A 19,457-nucleotide genomic window follows, 5' to 3' on the forward strand; every position below is an offset into this window, starting at 1 on the left:
TCAGGCTTGAATCCTGAGATTCGTAGCCAGGCATGTCGTCGCAGCATGACGCTTGTGTTTATGGCCCTGGCAGCCGTGTCTGCAGCATCTAGTGCACATTTGATGGAAGCATTTGTGAGTAGCTGTCCCTCTCTGATAAGAATTTCTGCACCTTCTTTGAACTGGTCAGGGAGATGTTGGAGTAGTTGCTCCAATGTGTCATAGTGCGCTCTATCGTAGCGAGCGAGGAGCGCTTGAGTATTGGCTATGCGCCATATGTTGGCAGCCTGGGCGGCAACTCGCTTGCCGGAGGTCTCTAGCACCTTGGACTCTTTGTCCGGGGGAGGAGCGTCACCTGTCGTTTGCGAGTGTGCCCTCTTGCGAGCATTCGCTACGACGATGGAGTCGAGTGGTAATTGTCCTTTGATGTAAGTAGGATCCCCAGGTGCTGACCTGTATTTTTTATCAATCCTGGGGTTTATCACTCGTGCCCTGGTGGGTTCCTTGAAAATGTCCTTAGCTGGTTTGAGGACCCCCTTCAGCATTGGCAGAGTTTTTACATGTCTTTCTGAGGATGCAAAAGTGTCCATTAGAAAGTCATCCTCGATGGTATCTGAGTGGAGCTGTACCCCATGGTTATTTGCAGCACGTTCAATAAGAGCGTTGAACGCCGCAGTATCCTCCGTGGGAGATGTTTTTGCCCCATAGAGTTGTGGGTCCTGTGTATCGAGAGGTGCACTGGGGTCTGCAGGGTCGCCCCAAGTTTGATCAGGGTCTGTGTCTACATGGTAGGGTGCTTGGTCATCCATGTAGTCCTCCAATGCATCCGTGTCGGAGCGTGTGGGGGAGAACCGGTGTGGATCCTGGTAGGAGGAATGGAACGGTTCGTAAAGGAGAGGTTCTGATTCCACAGGCAGCTTCCTTTTTAGTGGGATCCTGAAAGGGCCCAATGGCGGTTCCGAAGTTATTCTTCGGTCGTGGAGAATCATCCTGCCAGTGTCGGCGTCGATGACACGTGACGGAGACGTCTCGTCCGGTGGAACCGGAGGCTGGGTAACCCGTGTCCTGAGTTGGAACATCTTCGGGATTGTTGACGGAGGCAAGCCGAAGGTAATGTTGGCTGGCCCCGTAGAGGTTGCTGGAGCTCCGATCGGGCCGGAACCCGACGGGTCTTTGAGGGCCGCCGTGGTTTTGTTGCTTTGCGTCGCAGCAGGCCGCACTTGGGGCGTCTTTGAGGCTGTGGCACCGGGCAGGTTCGTAGAGCCGGGCGTGGATTTTTTCGGTGCCGGCGGGTCCTCGAGTCGAGGTGTGGAGATCACCGTCGACGTCCTCGATACGGGAGGCATCGGCGCCGTCGAGGGAGCGACGCGAGGCGAAGCAGGCGGTATTGCCCTCGGTGTCGTTGGCGTCGGTAGCCGAGTAGGTTTCTCGGTGCCGATGGCCTTTTTCCGTTTGTCGACTCCGATGTCGCCCGATTCCAGTTCGGCACCGAAGTCCCTCTTGGTGCGGTCGGTGCCGACGCGTTGCGCTGGCGTCGAAGGCGTGGAAGGCCTCGATCCGACCAGCGCCACTTTCAGTTTCGGTTTCGTATGAACCGGAGCAGCTTTCGGTTTCGGTTTTGTGGTAGGGAAACCAGCTGGCTTATGCAGCAATGGCTGCCGCTGAACGTCCGAGGCCGGGCCCGAGGGCGGGGCCGAAGAACTACGGGATGGGTCTCGGGTAAGGCCCGAAGGCGATCCCTCGACCGGAGCCAAAGGCTGTGGCGCTGGTGTTTCTTCGGTTTGAACAGGTAGGCCTTGTTCATCATTGGAGCTACTCTCTTCGGCCCCTAAGGCCTCCTCGTCGTCTCCTACCTCGGTGTCGTCTTCACCTCTGTGGAAGAGTGACTCGTCGCCCTCGTCCGATCCGGGGTCGTGTTCGGAAACGGGACTGGAGGGTATGACTTCTAATTCTTCGACATCGGCCTCGTCGAAGATGTCTGTTGGGGCCGGTGCCGCGTGCCGCGCCTCGAGTCTCGCCGCTCTTCGGTTCCTTAGAGTCTTCTTGGAACGGAACCCGGCACAGGCCATGCATGTCGATTCGTCGTGGTCCAGCGAAAGGCATTTGTTGCACACCGGATGGACGTCGATGTGTGGGTACTTCGCATTGCATACCGCACACCTTTTGAATGGCGTCCTGGATTCCATCGTCGAAGTAGTCGATGGACAAGTAAATGCGAAAGAAGTCGGTGCTGAAAGTTAGTAAACTAACAAAATGCTATCGAAACCCGATCGATAAACAGTACCGACGCGAACTAAAGGCCTTTTGGCCTCGACCAAAGATTTTCCTAACTTGAGCTAAGATAGCACATCCGAACCCAATGGCGGAAAAAAACAATCTGAGGATGGAGAGGATGCCCATGCGCACTGTAGTCCAGGGGAGGAGTCACCTATCCAAGGATACTTCGAAGACTCTTCCAGGACAACAACGTGCAAACATCCGGACCCAACACTAGGCGGCGATCTATGCACAGATATGAATTCAGCAGCCCACATGCCTCGAACATATATCTATACGCGCGCAGCGTGCGCGCAGGGTGCGCGCACTCGGCCGTCCGCGAGCGCACTTCTGATTGGTTGTTACATCTTAGTAAACATTCGAATCGGTCGAAACCAGGAAGTGTCGGCCGCCATTTTGTCTCTCGCACTGAGAGGGGGGTGAAACACAAAGGAGAAAAACATGTAAAGGGGGCATGCTGGACAGTTCCTGACCCCCTAGCAGGGGTCAAGGGGTCCCAGGAGGTCCCCCAAGGACAATTAATTTTTTTTTATTTTTTTCGGTAATTCGCCGAGTGCGCGAAGCGTGCGCGCACTATAGAAATGAAAAAAATTCCGCGAGGTTCGTGCAGCGTGCAGCGTGCGTGCACGGTACAAATGCTTTAAAATAAAATCGCAATGTCAATCCCCCTGTGTGCACACGCTGCGAGCAGCGCAGTGTGTGTGCATGGCATATCAAACGATTAACAGTTTATACCAAAACCCTTAACAACAAAGCGTATCATGTGTCCTCCTTCTGCGGTGCGTACATGGCCCATTAAGCGTAACGTGGGCGCGCAGCGCACTGCGTGCCAACCGTGCGTGCACGGCGCGCAAAGTGCACCGTGCGTGCACGGCACTAACTGCGTAAAGTGGGCGCGTGGTGCGCAAAGCGCACCGCGTGCTCACCGTGCGCGCACGGAACGAACTGCGTGAAGTGGGCGCGCGGTGCGCAAAGCGCACCGCGTGCCCACCGTGCGCGCACGGCACGAACGGCGTAAAGTAACTTAGTATTTAAAAAACCGTACAAATTCACTGAAAAAACCATAGGTTTCACACACGTTATAGTTAGGAATTAGCATTTAAAAAACCTTGCAAATTCACTTAAAAAACCATAGGTTTCACACATGTTATAGTTAGCTGGGCATTTTCCTCATGAAAAACCAATGAAATTCCCCCGTTATAGTTGGTGCAGGCAACTATAACTCACGCGACCGTAATCCGCTGCTGATGACGTCAGATATTACATCACTGATGACATGTGTGTCTTTCTGAAAAAAAAATATTTGTAATATATGTATAGCTAAAAATTAATGGAAGAAGACATGGGTAAATAAGTGTCTAAATACAGTGATGTAATATCTGACGTCATCAGCAGCGGTTTACGGTCACGTGAGTTATAGTTGCCTGCACTAACTATAACGGGGGAATTTCATTGGTTTTTCATGAGGAAAATGCCCAGCTAACTATAACATGTGTGAAACCTATGGTTTTTTAAGTGAATTTGCAAGGTTTTTTAAATGCTAATTCCTAACTATAACGTGTGTGAAACCTATGGTTTTTTCAGTGAATATATATATATATATATATACATACATATATATATCTATATATGTATATATGGGCAAATTATGTTAAGCGGCAAGGCACCAACATTCTGCAAGGCACTAAAAAGAAAAATACATGGTTTACAGCAATATTGATAATAACCACATTTCAGTCAAATCAGAGCGATCCAAACCTTCTTGGGCAGTCAGCATGTGGTGGGCTGTTAAAAGGTCAAATGCTTCAAAGCAGTAGACATCAATTTCCAAGGCCGCTTTGTAGTTCTCAGTTGCAAGGGTTCTGTTATCAAGAGCATCGTAGATCTTCCCTCGCAAAAGGCAAATCGAACTTTGAATCTGGTAGAAAATCAAGGCTAGAAGTTGCACATCAAAATAATATTACAGGCCCAATTTCAAGTACAAACACAACACGATAACTCCTGAAGAAAGGGGAAAAGCATACTTTAGGATCTTGGAGGGTTTATGTTGTTTCGAGTTGATTGTCGCTTAAGAGGATATTATATAATGCTTGAATGGACATTTATTGGCTATGAGACTGTGTACTTATAACGGCGGCTATTTCTATACATTGTATGTATTTACTGCATTTGCACTTTTATGGTCATTGGACCGAAATACAGTATTTTGATGATGATACTTGCATGGAGGTAGTGCTTTCATTAAGCCCTCCTGTGTTGTTTTTAAAGCCAGAAAACCCACAAATAAACTCTCCCAAGGTCAGGAGTTGGTAAGTTAAAGCCTTCCACGGATTGCAATTTATGCATTTACCTCTGTTTTTTTCACACACCTTGTCACAAAGAACATCAGAGCACCATCCAGTACGGAAAGACATGGTCACGAAATACAAAACTGCATGAAGACATGATTTTTTGACTCAAAAGTAAACTGTGGGGCATCATTCTGCAGAGAGGTGCACTTAATTCAACAGTACTTACATGAAAACTAAACCATAAACAATGCCACTCACTACCTTACCTAACGGGTGAGCAGTCGCGCTATACAAGTCATTGATTGATTGACTCACCACTTTTTGGACCAAGATAGATGCGATAGACAAAATACAAGGAGAAGGCCCTAAAGGAGTGTGGAGAGTTGGTAGGAAAGCTGAGGGAAGAGGAAAATAGAAAGGGCGTAAGGGAATTAAGCCAAAGAGGAAAGGTCTTAGGACACAGAGGTAAAGATGTGGTGAACGAACAGAAGATGCATCAAATCTCTTCTGAAATTCATGCCTCAGCCAGTCAAGCAAAACTCACGTCAGAGGGAGTTTCACACTCAAGATGAGAAGCACATACATAAAAGGATAAAGTGGGTGATCCATTCCTTATAGACAGAAGTCTCAGGGCGCTGCATCTTCGCGATTCATGAGGAAAGGTGGTTCAAGTGAGTACTGTGGAGATCCAACAGGAATTATTTTGTGCACCAGCCAGAGATTTTTAAGATGCATTAACTGAGACTTATAGCTGGGTGACTAGGACCACAGTGATCGATCAAAGCTCCAGGTACCACAGACAATGGGGGCTGCTGCATGGAGGGAAGTCTTGAAAGGTGTGAACAGAAACCAGTGGGAATAACAATCTAGAAGTTTATTCATGACAGTACCAGAGCTTGCAAGGCTGACTTGAAATGATCCTCAGTGATGAGGTATATAATGACATTTGGAAGCCTTGACTGGTACTGAGCATTCTTAGTTATTTGTTTTCTAAATCTTAAGTCGAACGTTAAAAAGCCAAGTGATTTTTTGGTTTTAGTGACAGCAGGAGTAATGCAGAGCACAGCGAGGATGTTTAGCCAGAATTGTGCCGGCAGGAAAAAGGTTGATCAGGAGATGAGCATCGGTTTTGTTTCTGTGGACTAAGAATAAGACTATGTTGTACCATACAGGCATATATTTATTTTTTAGCCCTGTGACATGTGAGAAATAGCATACTCCGCAGATATCTTGTTTTACAACTCAGTGCTGTCAACATATTGGTGAGAGGCGAAGCACGAGTCACACCGCAATTCACCAAGCGATTCGCTATAAAGAACAACAGGCAAAGCCTATTAATGGCATTTGGAAAACTTAATGGGGCAGCTGGACAGGGCGGCAGAGGATGCAGTCAATTCCTGGATGTTGGACGCGATGGTCAAAAAAGGAGTATCACCAGTTAAGAACCTGAATCTCAATATCTAGTCAGAACTTCAGAGTGTCCAAAAGGATTCTGCAATTGACTGTCAGAAGCTACAGACAGATAAAGAAGGATTAGAACAACAGGATTTGAAGCATGCTGGTCTCAGTACTGCAGCACTAGTTGAAACCAGATTAGCTATCAACAAGTACGTTTACATCTACAAGATGGCTTTCAAGCTCGTTTTCCAAACGGACTATGACCGTGGCAAGGAACAGAAGACCAGTGATGTGCCGGTAGCTGATGAAATCACTACGGCCAGCAGTAGCTTTGTTTAGAACTTCAATTGAACGGTTTTTGAAGATAATTGGGGGGCTCACACTGGGACAGAGAGTTGAATAAGCTGATGTATTAGAGGCTTATGTGGTGGTTTTAGTGAGGTTGGCAGTGACTAAATCAGGGGACTAGTTGCATGCTTTAAGGGCATCAATAGTTTGAATGAGGCCAGGTTCAGAGACTTAGGCAAAGACTGACCAACTAGTTGAAGATTTCCTAAGTGGTGATGGGAGGAGGGATGGTCTGAGAAGTGCTGGAGCAGCTCTTAAATTAGGGACTTTCTCTCGAAGAACTCAGCAAACTGCTTTTGGTGGCTGAGTCAAAAAGGGGTAGAGGGAACAATTAGAGTGGGATCTGTGGAGTACCGCTCAGTCCTACCGCAGAAGGGCAAAATTAATCCACATCCAAGAACAACAGAGTGTACAAAAAACACTAAAAAATTAAACTTACGGAAGAGTCGGACATCTGCAAATCCGTGGAAATGCTTTTTGAGCCACTGTCGTTTTTGAAATGTTTCTCAAATAAGTGCACATTTATGGGTTCTTCCATGTCGAGAATATCAAGTGCCTGTTGATATTCTTTAGCAGCATACTGTGAAAAGAAGTAAAATAAATTTTTCTTCTGACATTTTCAGAACTATAACTTATTAAACTATAAGCGGAGACCTTTCCACTCTTCAGGGGAAGTCCAACATCAATTAAACACAGAAGGACTTACATTTTTTCTATATTTAACTATATCTAGACACAGTTCCATTCTGAACAATAACTGTCATTAGTATCCTGTGTAACATGCGGGGATTAGCTTAGGTATTAAGTCCGCTTAAGAATGCTGGCCCTAGCTATTGCAATCTAGGTGTAGAGGCAGAGTCAGGAAGGATAGAAAGGAGACACTGGAGGAGGAGAGTGCGGTCTCGGGGCTTAGTTATGCAGATCTGGTGGTTTAGTGGACTAATGCGTCCACTGTAGGGGCCTATGCTTGAACTCATGGTCACAGGTTCAAACCCCGGCGGGTCCACTCAGCCTTCTGAGGTCGATAAAATGAGTACCATTGTGTTGAGTACCAACAAACATCTGTTATTCAGTGCTAAGATGCCCACGGGTGAACAAACGCTTTACAAACACATGGTATGTTATAGCCTTATTATCGGGCCATTTGGAGCTGTTGGGGTGTGGAATTTCTACAGTCAGACACTCAGCACAATGTTTGGGGTGAAGGACAACCAGTTAACATGTATATTTTGAACACTGGACAAGTAGGCTCAGCCCACTGCAGCACAAACCCTTGGCTACCAATTTACTGTACCACATTCTGGTCTATGAAAAAGGCTTCTGTAGTACTAAAGGCAAGATTTGAATTGATATGTATAAGTTGTTCAACCTTGTATACACGATTCTTTAATACTAATGTTTTTACTTTTAGGGAGCATGCCCTAGAGAAATATAGTGAGCTGTCAGTTTGCAACACTGACCGCAATTAGAATACAAAATATTTACATGTTTGGTTTCAAAACAAAATTTACTCCCAAAGAAAATGTATAACTTGGGAACAAAATGTTCTGATAAACTATTGTGCAAGTTTAGATACCACTTCTCAGATGCATTATGTAATAAAACGTGTATGATACGTGCCAATATTTAAAAAAAAAAAAGAAAATAGATTCGTTTTGCTAAATCAGTGTAAAGCCATAATGGGCTACATGATAATATACTAGGGTGGCAATTCTTTAACAAGCCACAAGAGTGCACCAGTAGGTAAATGCTATTGCCTTGGTACAGGGTGAAGCCCTTCAGGAATTCACACAAGTTTACACAAGGAAGCCTTGAAAGTTCTGGGATTTCAATTTTCACCTCAGAATGTACAGATGCTTTTATTTGCTGATGCAAAAATATATATATATATGCCAATGCAAATGCACTTTCCCTACTATAGAAAATGTTTTGCTCCTACCCTTGTCAGGTGTAAATGTCCTATCTTTTCCAGTGTGGAAGAGTGGAGAGCAGTTGGTGAATTCCCTTAAACATGTAAGTATGTGTGCGCACAGACTTACTAGTCAATCCAAACTTGGAACTACTGCTTTCTGCCTACTTCAGCCTCTCTCTGTATGTAGATTTGATGAAAGGCAGCAACACCACAGGATTCCCAGAATCCAAATCCTGCTACAGCAAGGGCTATGGTATAATCAGAGAGGTTATTATCAGAGCTATGATGTAATGAGAATACTGACATAATCTGTCACCTCAGTGAATGGCTCCAAAAGCGAAAGTAAATTTATTTACTGGACTAATAGCTTTCCTAAGCATCCCGGACCTTGGGCAACTAGATATTTTATGAAATTCCATTCCTATGATTTAATAGTTCTTTCCCTCAATCTGTGCGCCCACCTTCAGATTGGATCCATTTTGTGGAGCAGGAAACGAACAGTGGCTTCGGGACAATTATTATTTATTTATTTAGATCACAGAAAAATGGGCAATTTATTTAGCTTGAGCAAGGATTATTTAGCTATGCATGAGAAATTGTTCCGTTTGAACTACACTTTATCAGAATTAGTGAAATGAAAAACACTACTGGCAAACCATTATCACCATACTGCCTGAAATAGTGAGTATTAGAGATTCCATCACATAAAAGTAAGTATCCGTGGGTTACATTATGATGCTACCACTAATCAAAGCAGCAGTGACTTATTCCCCAATCATACTTCCATGCAGCACCATAAAATGGGGGTTGCGCAGAGATTAGATCCTGCGCCAGTAAAGCTACGTCCAGGGATTAATACTGGATGTGAGAACCCAAATAATAGGTTGTATTTACTTTCCTTTCCTCATTTGGAGAGGATGGTAATGTATTTAAAGGTTTCCTTCAATTCTTGCTGTAATTAAATTAGAGCTACCTAATCTAGGCAAGCTGAAATGTTATTGGTTCTCACACGACAGTCCAACGCCCTACAGTACAATCCCATCAACACCAAATTGGCGGTCTCTCCTACCCTCAAAACTTTGGATTGCCCATCCTCCTCCTCCCCAAGCTCATCTGATCACCCGTGCATTTCCTTTGCATATCTGATCATCTGCCTCCAATCATTTCACTAATCTATCTTAATCTCACACAGTGACATGGTTCGCCCCCTCCCCCAACTGTGTTTCCAGACTGCCCCTTTCATCACTGTGCATGCCAACATAGACGCAAACACCTTTCTCCATGCACTGCAGAACATATTTATTCTTCTTAACCACACAACCCCACGACCTATACCTCCACTGGACTCCACAAAACAGACCACTCTTCCCCGACCATCTTTTAAGCCAAATAAAAGGCCACTTGCTTTCACCCCTTCAAATGCATTACACTGATTTTATTCTTACTCACAGGTCAGTTTGCCTGTTATCTACCCCATATCACCCCATTCATGCTTTCGACCGCTGTTGCCCATAATCATCAGATTGGTCAAATGCACTGTATGGTTGATAACAACTGTCTGTCATGCAACCTCACACGTCCTATCACTCCTCACCCTAACAGGTTGCAATGCTGCCCACACGTGCATGATGCACCAATCCCAATATATTCATGCCATATTGCTACACAGCTGCACATCTAATATATCATACTTCAGCATGTCACAATGCTCCCAGGTTCGAGGTATTGTAGCGCTTGCCACTTGTGCATAGCATCTATCGCTCCAGCTGTGAAGGTCATCTCCTCAAACACAAGGCTCTGGAGTAACACATGTTGTATTGCCTCCTCATTGGGCAGGTCATATCACTACAAATTAACCAGAGAGCAGGACAGGGCTGCACGCATGCGCCGAAGGCTGCCTTATCAAGCTGTGCTTATTGGATCCCGTTTCCTAAACCTGCATGTTGGATTGGCGTACCATGTGAATGTTAGCAAACTCGCACTTGTCTAATATGCCTTAAATTAAGCCCCGTCATGCCTGTACTTGTCAGATAACCTGGTCATCAGTGTTGCCTATTTCTATGTGTGTCAAATTGCCTAGCCCACATTAACTTCCTCTGCAGCATGCTGGCTCTCTAAAAAGTGCACTAAAATGAAGTACAATGAACATAGTCCAGTGAGTTCCAGATTAGTATACAGAGGCAAAAGTATAGAATACTAACGCTCTATTTGTGGTAATGTGGGCGAGCAGTTGGTCTTATCAGAGGGTAGTGCTAAGCATTTGTTGTAATACAGAGGCAATAAATGAGAGACACTCAACAACAAATCCAAGACCAATTTATAAAAATAACACCGATTTTTATGTAATGTTATAGACCAAGAACTTGGTTCTAAAGTAAATACTTTTTAGGATATGAATTTATAAAGTTTGCAAAATGAATTATTTTTGTGCTCAATTACGCACCAGAGTAAAAAGTGGGGAGAAATAAGAAAATGCATATAAAATCACACATTTGCATCTCAAGGTTCACTTTCGGGGTTTAGGAAAGTAGCAAGGCCAGGCCTAATGTTCTACCAGCGGATTCTAAGGAGCGTCCTGAATTTGGCCCCGGAGCAGGGTGGGCTATGAAGAAGACAGCCACTTGAAAACACACTGCACAAGGGCACTTAAAGGTAAGTCCAAGGAGTCCCACTTGAGGGAGCAGGTTGCAAGGGCCTTAGGACCACAGGAGCATAGCTGGTTCGTCGGTATCCAGGCCAGGTGGGCTGGGTGCAGAGCCGATAGGTCAGCCGGGCGGCGCAGGTCAAGATGTCCTTGGGGTCAGGAATAGGCAGCTTGGAGAGGCGATTCCGGGACAGCTGGGCCACTCAGGAAGTGGGTCTCAGAGGTCTTGAAATCCCTTGACGGGTGCTTGCTTCCTGGGCAGTTGGAGTCCGGATTGGACTCTGTCTATGTCAATGCTGCAGAGGGTCTGGTACCCCGGGTATTGGTGCGGCACAGCTCCGGTAGGTCCTGGTGTCTCCGAACTTGGTGGGGAGACAAACTTGACCCTTCTGAGCGGTTGTACCAATTTTGGTTCAGGTGCTGCATCGGAGTCGCTGGGGAGCAGCAAGTCGCTAAAACCAGAGTCTGCGGTTTGGAGGCTGCAGGGGGGTAGTACCTCTACTCCAAGGAAGTTATTTAGAGATTTGTAGAAGACTGGAGGAGCTCTGGGGTTCTTGGAGTCCTCACAGTTGCAGGACGAGACAGCACACCATGACTGTCGAGTCCTTAAGGAAGCAAGCAGGGTTAGGCGTCAATTTTCTGCAGCAGGGCTTTAATTCTCAGGTTATCAACTCTTCTTTGTCCTTTTCTTCTTTGAGTACGTCGAATTGGAGTTGAGGGGCCCAGGATGCCACCTAAATACTACATTTATGGGCGTTTATGGGGGTGACCAGTAGTAGCCAATGGGCTACCTACCTTTAGGGTACCTACACCCTCTAAGTGACCACTTCCTGTGGGAAGGGGCAGTACACAAACTCTAATTTACTAATTCTCTCACAAACCAAGATGGAGGGAAATGAAAAGTGAGCTCCACATCACCTACCCCACCTTAGAGGTGGTGCTGGTTAAATGAGGAACCACCGCCTAATTTAACTAATTTTCCTGCCTACACTCTCGCCAAATGTGGAACAGGAAAGGGGGGTTGGCATCCTCCACTAGTTGGAGCTGCTTGGGTCGCATTCCAATGGCAGCATCACCTTTGAAGCTTCCCGCCTTAGAAGGCCATCCTGGTCTGGTATACTGAAATAATAACCCAGTTTTTCACACCCTCTATGCACTGTGTCACTGCCTTCCCTTCTGCTAATACGCATGCATCAAGTAAACTATTCCTGTTCTAGACAACAAGAGGTGAATCTTCTGCTTCCAATACAAGTGCACAATTGTATACTCCGAGTCCTCCCCAGCATCCAATCAACTCACCCACGTTTCTCCCGTAAGCATAGGACTCTTTTGCATTTCCCTATGCATCCATACCCCCTACTATCTGTTTGCACCTCATGCAGGCATAGTTTCATTTACATGCCCTTTTCCGAGGAATACTCTGTGCTCTTGAAAGGCCATCTGCTAATGGAATTTTTAGAAGCCGAATCAGTACTCACATGACAACGGGCAGCAAGGTATCGGCATGCTTCATCTATCTAAAGAAAGAGAAAAAAGTTCTGGATCAAATCATCAACGTATGAACACTTGGAAAAAAAAATGCATACTGTAAAACGCTGAACACCACATGCGAATGGCTGAACGACTGAATAGATTTTACTGCTTTCAAAATGTGTCATACAAAGAGAATACAAATAAATCAACCCGTTATACTCCACAAACTTCCTTTTACAAATATTGTGCACATACTCCTTGAGCAAGTGGTAGTAAAATATAATAGAGCCAAAATTTAACACTAAGTTTTCTCAGAACCAGTTGATGGAAGCCAGGAGAATGACAATAGTTCATGCTTAGAAAAAAAGTAGCAGCCCTCTGGATGGCAGTGTGTTGACAAAGATGTCGCATACGTCAGTATTGGACCCATCAGCCTTAGGGTGGTCGTCCCCCAAACCTTTTGCCTTCATTCCTTCTGTTTTGCAGAATTAGATTTTGTTGGCCTTAATACTCTGAGCACTTTACCACTTCTAACCAGTGCTAAAGTGCTTGTGCTTTCTCCTTTAAACATAGTGAAATTGGCCTCAGCATACACACAAAGGACTGCACATTAGCCGAAGGTGCCCCCAGACAGACTGGCACCAGGACAGGGAGGAAGGACAAGGGGCACAGGAAACCAGCCCCTGAAAGTTCTGTGGACCAGTCTGAATGGGCGCCTATGGCGGTTGCCCTGGAGCCTACCGGGAAGGACATTGCCACCCTGTGAGTTCTGCCTGAACTTGCTTGATGGCAAGTTAAGGGTGAGCCCACCAGGGAGGAATTCTGCAAAGCACAGAAAGTGTGCCCAACTCTAGAGGGACTGAGGTAGAAGGCTAAGGCACAGACAGCGGATGACACCTCTGGAGATCACCTCATCTATTGCAAGAACATACTCATATATAGGCTCCTGCGCCTGGGGTAACCAGCATGTTGGTAGTACTCATACTACATGGCCTTCCTACTGGTAGTGGCTAATGATATACCCCTGATATACCCCTGGCAGGACATCTGGGGCAGGACAAGACCTTTGCCAGGATTGTCACCCACTTTTATTGACCCCGGTTGAAGACGGCCTCAGATAAATTTGGCATGCCATTTCCCACCTGCCGGGTCAGTGGGAAAGTAGGGAAGAAGCTAAAACCTCCCCTGGACCCCTTTCCTGTCATTGGCACCTCATTTGAAAGGGTGGGCATAGCCATTGTTGGACCCCTGGATCCCCAAACTGCCTTGGGCAACAGGTTTATCCTAGTTTTGGTGGACCATGCCACTAAATACCCAGAGGCCATCACTCTGAGGTCTGTAACTGTTCCTCTTGTGTTTTTTTGTCCCCCCAAAGTGGGTCTCTCCAAAGAAATGGTGTCTGACAGGGGCACCAACTTCATGTCTTCATACACGAAGTCCATGTGGGATAAGTGTGAGGTAACCTACAAGTTCTCTATGTCCTATCACCAGTAAACAAATGGGCTTGTTGAGAGATTAAACAAGACCCTTAAGGGCATGACTGTGGGCTTACCTGAGCCCATGAGGCAGAAGTGGAATGTCTTCTTACCATGCCTGCTCTTTGCATGCAGGGAGGTACCACAGAAGGGAGCTGGGCTTAGCCCATTTGAACTACTCTATGGCCACCCTGTTAGGGGACTTCTCAGTCTGGTTAAGGAGGGGCGGGAGTAAGCTCCTAGGAAGCTTCCCCAGATGTATCCAGCTATATGCAGGCCTTCCGGAACCAAATGCATAAATTCTGGAAAGAGGCTTCTGAGAACTTTGAAGCCAGCCAAGACGTCATGAAGCGCTGGTATATCGAGAGAGCCATCTTAGTCGAACTTCAACCTGGCCCCAAAAAGTTTTATGGAGCCTGTGGAACCCTGGGCCCTCTAAGACCACTGGTGTGGGCCCTATGAGGTGAAGCAACGAACAGGTGAGGTCACCTGGATCTTAAGGCCCCTTGGAACTCCTTACGGGTGCTACATTTCACCTGCCAGAAACCACACTATGATAGGTCAGAGGTCGCCATCCTCCTGGTGACAGATGATAGGGTGGAAGAAGAGAATGAACCTCCCCCCAATTACCTATCCTCCCAGGAGCAAGAGGGGTCAGTAGAGGGTTTCAACTTCTTGCCTACTCTGGCTCCAGAATAGTAGAGGTGCTGTCGCCAGTTGCTGGGACAGCTTGCCTCCCTATTCTCCCTCAACCCTGGGCTTGTACGCCTATGTACCGATTACATTGATACTGAAGACAGTATGGCTGTGAAAAACAAAATGTACAGGTTGTCAGAAAAAGTGAGGGCTAGCGTTAAGAAGGAAGTTTACAAAATTCTGGCATTAGAGGTGATTGAGTACTCCAGGAGTCCCTGGCCCAGCCCTGTGGTGCTGGTGCCTAAGTGCAACCCCCCACGGGGCACCACGCCAGAATTCAGGTTCTGCGTCGATTAAAGGGGGCTCAACTCAGTCATCAAGACTAACGCTCACCCCATCCCCAGCTCATCAACAGGCTGGGAGCTGCCAAGTTCCTAAGTACCTTTGACTTGCCGTCCGCATACTGGCAGATTGCCCTTACTGGGATGGAGGCATTCAGTGTCACCTACCTGGATGACATAGCGGTCTACAGCTCAAGCTGGGAGGACCACCTGTACAATCTCCTGGAGGTGGTTTAGGCTCTGCAGCAGACACACTTTACTAACAAGGTCAGCAAGTGTCAGACAGGACATGGTTCAGCGGTGTACATTGAATACCTAGTGGGTGGAGGCAAGGTGCAGGTCCCCTGGGCCAAGACAGAGACCATTGTGGCCTGGGAACCTTCTAAAACTCAGACTGAGGTGAGGGCATCCTGGGCATCTTCGGCCCCTTTACTAAGCTGACTTCTAAGAACCAGCGCAAGAACGTGATCTGGCCTACACCAACCAGCAGCTTTCATCAGCAGAAGGTAACTTGCCAGGGAACAGAGTTGGAGTGCTATTGAAAGAGAAGCCTTTTCTGTGGTCTGGTCACTGAAGAAGCTGAGACCATACCTGTTTGGGACTCACTTCTGGGTTTAGACAGACCACTGGCCCCTCAGATGACTGATGCCGATGAGGGGTGAGAATCCCAAATTGTTGAGGTGGTCCATCTCCCTACGGGGAATGGGCCCTATGGTGAAACACCACCCTCAGACCGACCACGCCAATGGCGATGGTTTATCCAGGTTCTTCTGCATTAGTGAAGAGAACTACCAGGAGGTTAGATAGTCCTTCCCACTTTCAGCAGGAGGGATGGGATACGTGCTAGACCCGTCAGCGAGTGGTCTTCCCCCAAACTTTTTGTCTTCAATCCTCCGGTTCTTCTGAATTCATTTTTGTTGGCCTTAGGACTCTGTATACTTTGTCATTACTAGCCAGTGCTAAAGTGATTGTGTTCTGTCCTTTAAACATGGTGAAATTGGCATACATCCAATAGACACATTTAATGTACTTGTAAGTTCTTAGTAAAGTGGTACTAGATGTACCCAAGGGCTGTAAATTAAAATGCTACTAGTGGGCCTGTTACACTGATTGTGCCACCCACTTCCGTAGCCTTTGGAAACATGTCCCAGGCCTGCCACTGCGGCCTGCATGTGCAGTTCCAAACTGCCTTTTCAAATTGGCAAAATAAACCATTTGCCAGGGCTCAACCTTCCTTTTTAATACATATAAGTCACCCCTAGGGTAGGCCATAAACAGCACATAGGGCAGGGTGCACTGTAGTTAAATAGTTGGACATTTACTGTTAGTTTTACATGTTCTGAACCTCAAATTAGTTTTTCACTATTGTAAGGTCTACCTCTCAGAGAGGATAACATTAGGTTATCTTATTGTATTTAACAAGTGATAACGTTTGGTTGGGAGAAGGTAGGAATATCATGTTTGGTGAGTGAGGATTAGTAATTTAAAACCCTCTTTAATGGTCAAGTTGGCGTCTTCTTCTTGCAACCATTTGGTGCCTGCGGCCTCTATCCAGGGTCACCTGACTATATGTAGTTAGCCACAGTGTATTCCTCTCAGACAGTATCACAAAGGAGAAGTATACTTTGGCAGGATGCGCCATCTCTGGCAGCATGAGGGGGGGCGGAGCAGCCACCTACCCCACTTGCACCTCAATCGGGACACACCACGGAGTTCACACTAGCCTATTCCATCTCCAGACAGACTGGAACCAGGGCAGGGGGCAGGAAATTCCAGACACCTCTGCAGGGGAAAAGCTCCAGAAGCTTCTCCCATTCCAAAGTGGGCACCAGGTATAACAAGCATTGGCAAAGCCAATAGGTCTCGCATATACAAAAGCTATTGGCTTTGGCAATGTGTTTTTGTGTTGTTGTACACCAGTGCGGCTGCTCTTCAGCGTGGCTGAAAGTTAGTCGCGTGGTGTGTCGTAGAGTGGACAGGGGGAGTAGAGTTCTTAGAGTGAATATCAATGGTTTAGTGTCAAATAGCATAGTACAGTGCAGTGGCGTAGAGTGGCGTGGGGTGGAATATGTTGGAGTGGAGTGGGTTGGAATGGATGGAAGTAGTAGGGTGGATTAGAGTGGGGTGGATTGGATTGCGGTAGAGTGGGGTGGATTGAATGGAGTGGGTGGATTAGACTGGATTGAGGGTGGTGCATTGGATTGAAGTGATAGCACTAGGGTGGGTGGATTGGGGGAGGTAGATTGGAGTGGGGTCAAATGAAGGGAATGGGGTGGATTAGATAGGACTGGGGTGGGGTGGGCTGAACTGAGGTGGGTGGATGGGAGTAGAGTGGGGTTAATTGGAGTGAGGTGGGGTGGATTGGAATGAGGAGGATTTGATACGGATGGGTAGACTGAAGTGGGTGGAGAATGGGGTGGTATGGAAAGGATTGGGGTGGGGTAGGGTCGGTTGGATTGGAGTGGGGGTGGTTTGCACTGAGGTGGAGTAAATTGGATTGAGTGGGGTGGATTGAATTGAGTCAGAGGGATTGAATTGAGTGGGGTGGATTGGGTGGAATGGATTAGGTGGGGCAGAATAGACTGAGGATTGGGTGAATTGGAATGGGGCAGGGTGAATCTTTTGGGCTTGGTTCCAGTGGGGTGTATTGGATTGTAGTGGACTGGATTGAAGTGGGGTTGACTGGAGTGGGTTGGTTTTGAGTGGGGAGGATTCGAGGAAGGTGAATTAAACTAGTGTGGAGTAGGGTGGATTTGAGCAGGTTGGGGTGGTGTAAGGTAGTTTGGGGTAGGGTGTATTGAATTGGGGTGGGGTGGATTAAGATGTACTGGAGTTGATTAGAGTAGGGTGAATTAAGGTGAACGGATTGGAGTGGGGTGCGTGGATTATTGTAGAGTGAGGTGGATTGGTGTACAATGGGGTGGATTGGAGTACAATGGGGTGGATTGGAGGGGAGTGGGTGGACTGGAGTGGGGTGGTCAGGATGGGGTGGATTGAAATAGGGTTGGGTGGAGTGGAATGGTTTGGGGTGGGCTGAGGGAGACTGGGGTGGAGTGGACTGGAGTGGGTGGATTGGAGTGGGGTGAGGTGAGGTGAGGGGAATTGGGGTGAGGTGAATTTGGTAGGACTAGAGTGGGGTGAAAGGAATTGGACGGGGTGGGTTGGATTGGGTGGATTGAGTGTGGTGAATTGGATTGAGAGGACTGGATTGGATTGAAGTGGGGTGTATTGGATTTGAGTGGACTGGATTTGAGTGGACTGAGTGGGTTGCACTGGACTGGGGTGGATTGGAGTGAGGAGGGTGGATTAAGGTGGATTAGATTTAGTGGCATGGATTGAAGTGGATTGGGTTGCAGTGGACTGGATTAGAGTGGGGTGGATTGGAATGAGGTGGAATGGATTTGCGTGAGCGGGTTGGAGTGGGGTAGGTAGGATTTGAATGGGTAGGGTTGGACTAGATTGGATTGGAGTGGGATGGGTTGAATTTGAATGAAATCGATTGGAGTGGGGTGACTTGTGGTGGTTTGGAGTGGGGTGACTTGTGGTAGATTGGAGTGGAGTGACTTGTGGTAGATTGGAGTGGGGTGGATTGGATTTGGGTGAGGTGGACTGGAGTGGTGTGGGCTGGATTAGTTGTCGGGTGAGTTGCATTGGTGTTGGATTGGTTGTCGGTTGGATTGGAGTGGTTTGGGGTGGGGTGTATTGGATTGGAGCGGGGTGGACTGGAGTGGGACCAACTGTTTTGGATTGGAGCGGGCCCGACTCTGTCGGATTGGAGCGGGGCCCGACTCTGTCGGATTGGAGCGGGGCCCGACTCTGTCGGATTGGAGCGGGGCCCGACTCTGTCGGATTGGAGCGGGGCCCGACTCTGTCGGATTGGAGCGGGGCCCGACTCTGTCGGATTGGAGCGGGGCCCGACTCTGTCGGATTGGAGCGGGCCCGACTTTTTGGGATTGAGTTGGGCTGACTCTTTTGGACTGGAGTGGGGCCGACTCTTTTGGATTGGAGTGGGGCCGACTCTTTTGGACTGGAGTGGGGCCGACTCTTTTGGACTGGAGTGGGGCCGACTCTTTTGGACTGGAGTGGGGCCGACTCTTTTGGACTGGAGTGGGGCCGACTCTTTTGGACTGGAGTGGGGCCGACTCTTTTGGACTGGAGTGGGGCCGACTCTTTTGGACTGGAGTGGGGCCGACTCTTTTGGACTGGAGTGGGGCCGACTCTTTTGGACTGGAGTGGGGCCGACTCTTTTGGACTGGAGTGGGGCCGACTCTATTGGACTGGAGTGGGGCCGACTCTATTGGACTGGAGTGGGGCCGACTCTTTTGGACTGGAGTGGGGCCGACTCTTTTGGACTGGAGTGGGGCCGACTCTTTTGGACTGGAGTGGGGCCGACTCTTTTGGACTGGAGTGGGGCCGACTCTTTTGGACTGGAGTGGGGCCGACTCTTTTGGACTGGAGTGGGGCCGACTCTTTTGGACTGGAGTGGGGCCGACTCTTTTGGACTAGAGTGGGGCCGACTCTTTTGGACTAGAGTGGGGCCGACTCTTTTGGACTAGAGTGGGGCCGACTCTTTTGGATTAGAGTGGGGCCGACTCTTTTGGATTAGAGTGGGGCCGACTCTTTTGGATTAGAGTGGGGCGGATACGAGTGGGGCAGATTGGAGTGGGGCATTAAGTAGTGGAG

At 47.6% G+C, this 19,457-nt stretch overlaps 1 protein-coding gene across 6 annotated transcripts in view; it reads right to left on the bottom strand.

Annotated features, from left to right (window-relative positions):
* Positions 1-19,457, bottom strand: part of CDC16 (cell division cycle 16) — a 144,455-nt gene that overhangs the window by 93,187 nt on the left and 31,811 nt on the right. For all 6 annotated transcript variants that reach the window (XM_085622527.1, XM_085622525.1, XM_085622524.1 and 3 more), the window contains 3 exons: positions 12,328-12,366; positions 6,733-6,873; positions 4,015-4,174 (listed from right to left, as the gene is read on the bottom strand). In XM_085622527.1, coding sequence (XP_085478653.1) covers positions 4,015-4,174; positions 6,733-6,831 — 259 coding nt within the window. In that variant the 5' untranslated portion in view covers positions 6,832-6,873; positions 12,328-12,366. The remainder of the gene's footprint in view (positions 1-4,014; positions 4,175-6,732; positions 6,874-12,327; positions 12,367-19,457) is intronic.

Source organism: Triturus cristatus, chromosome 8 (assembly GCF_964204655.1).
Source record: "Triturus cristatus chromosome 8, aTriCri1.1, whole genome shotgun sequence".
Lineage (NCBI taxonomy): Eukaryota > Metazoa > Chordata > Amphibia > Caudata > Salamandridae > Triturus > Triturus cristatus.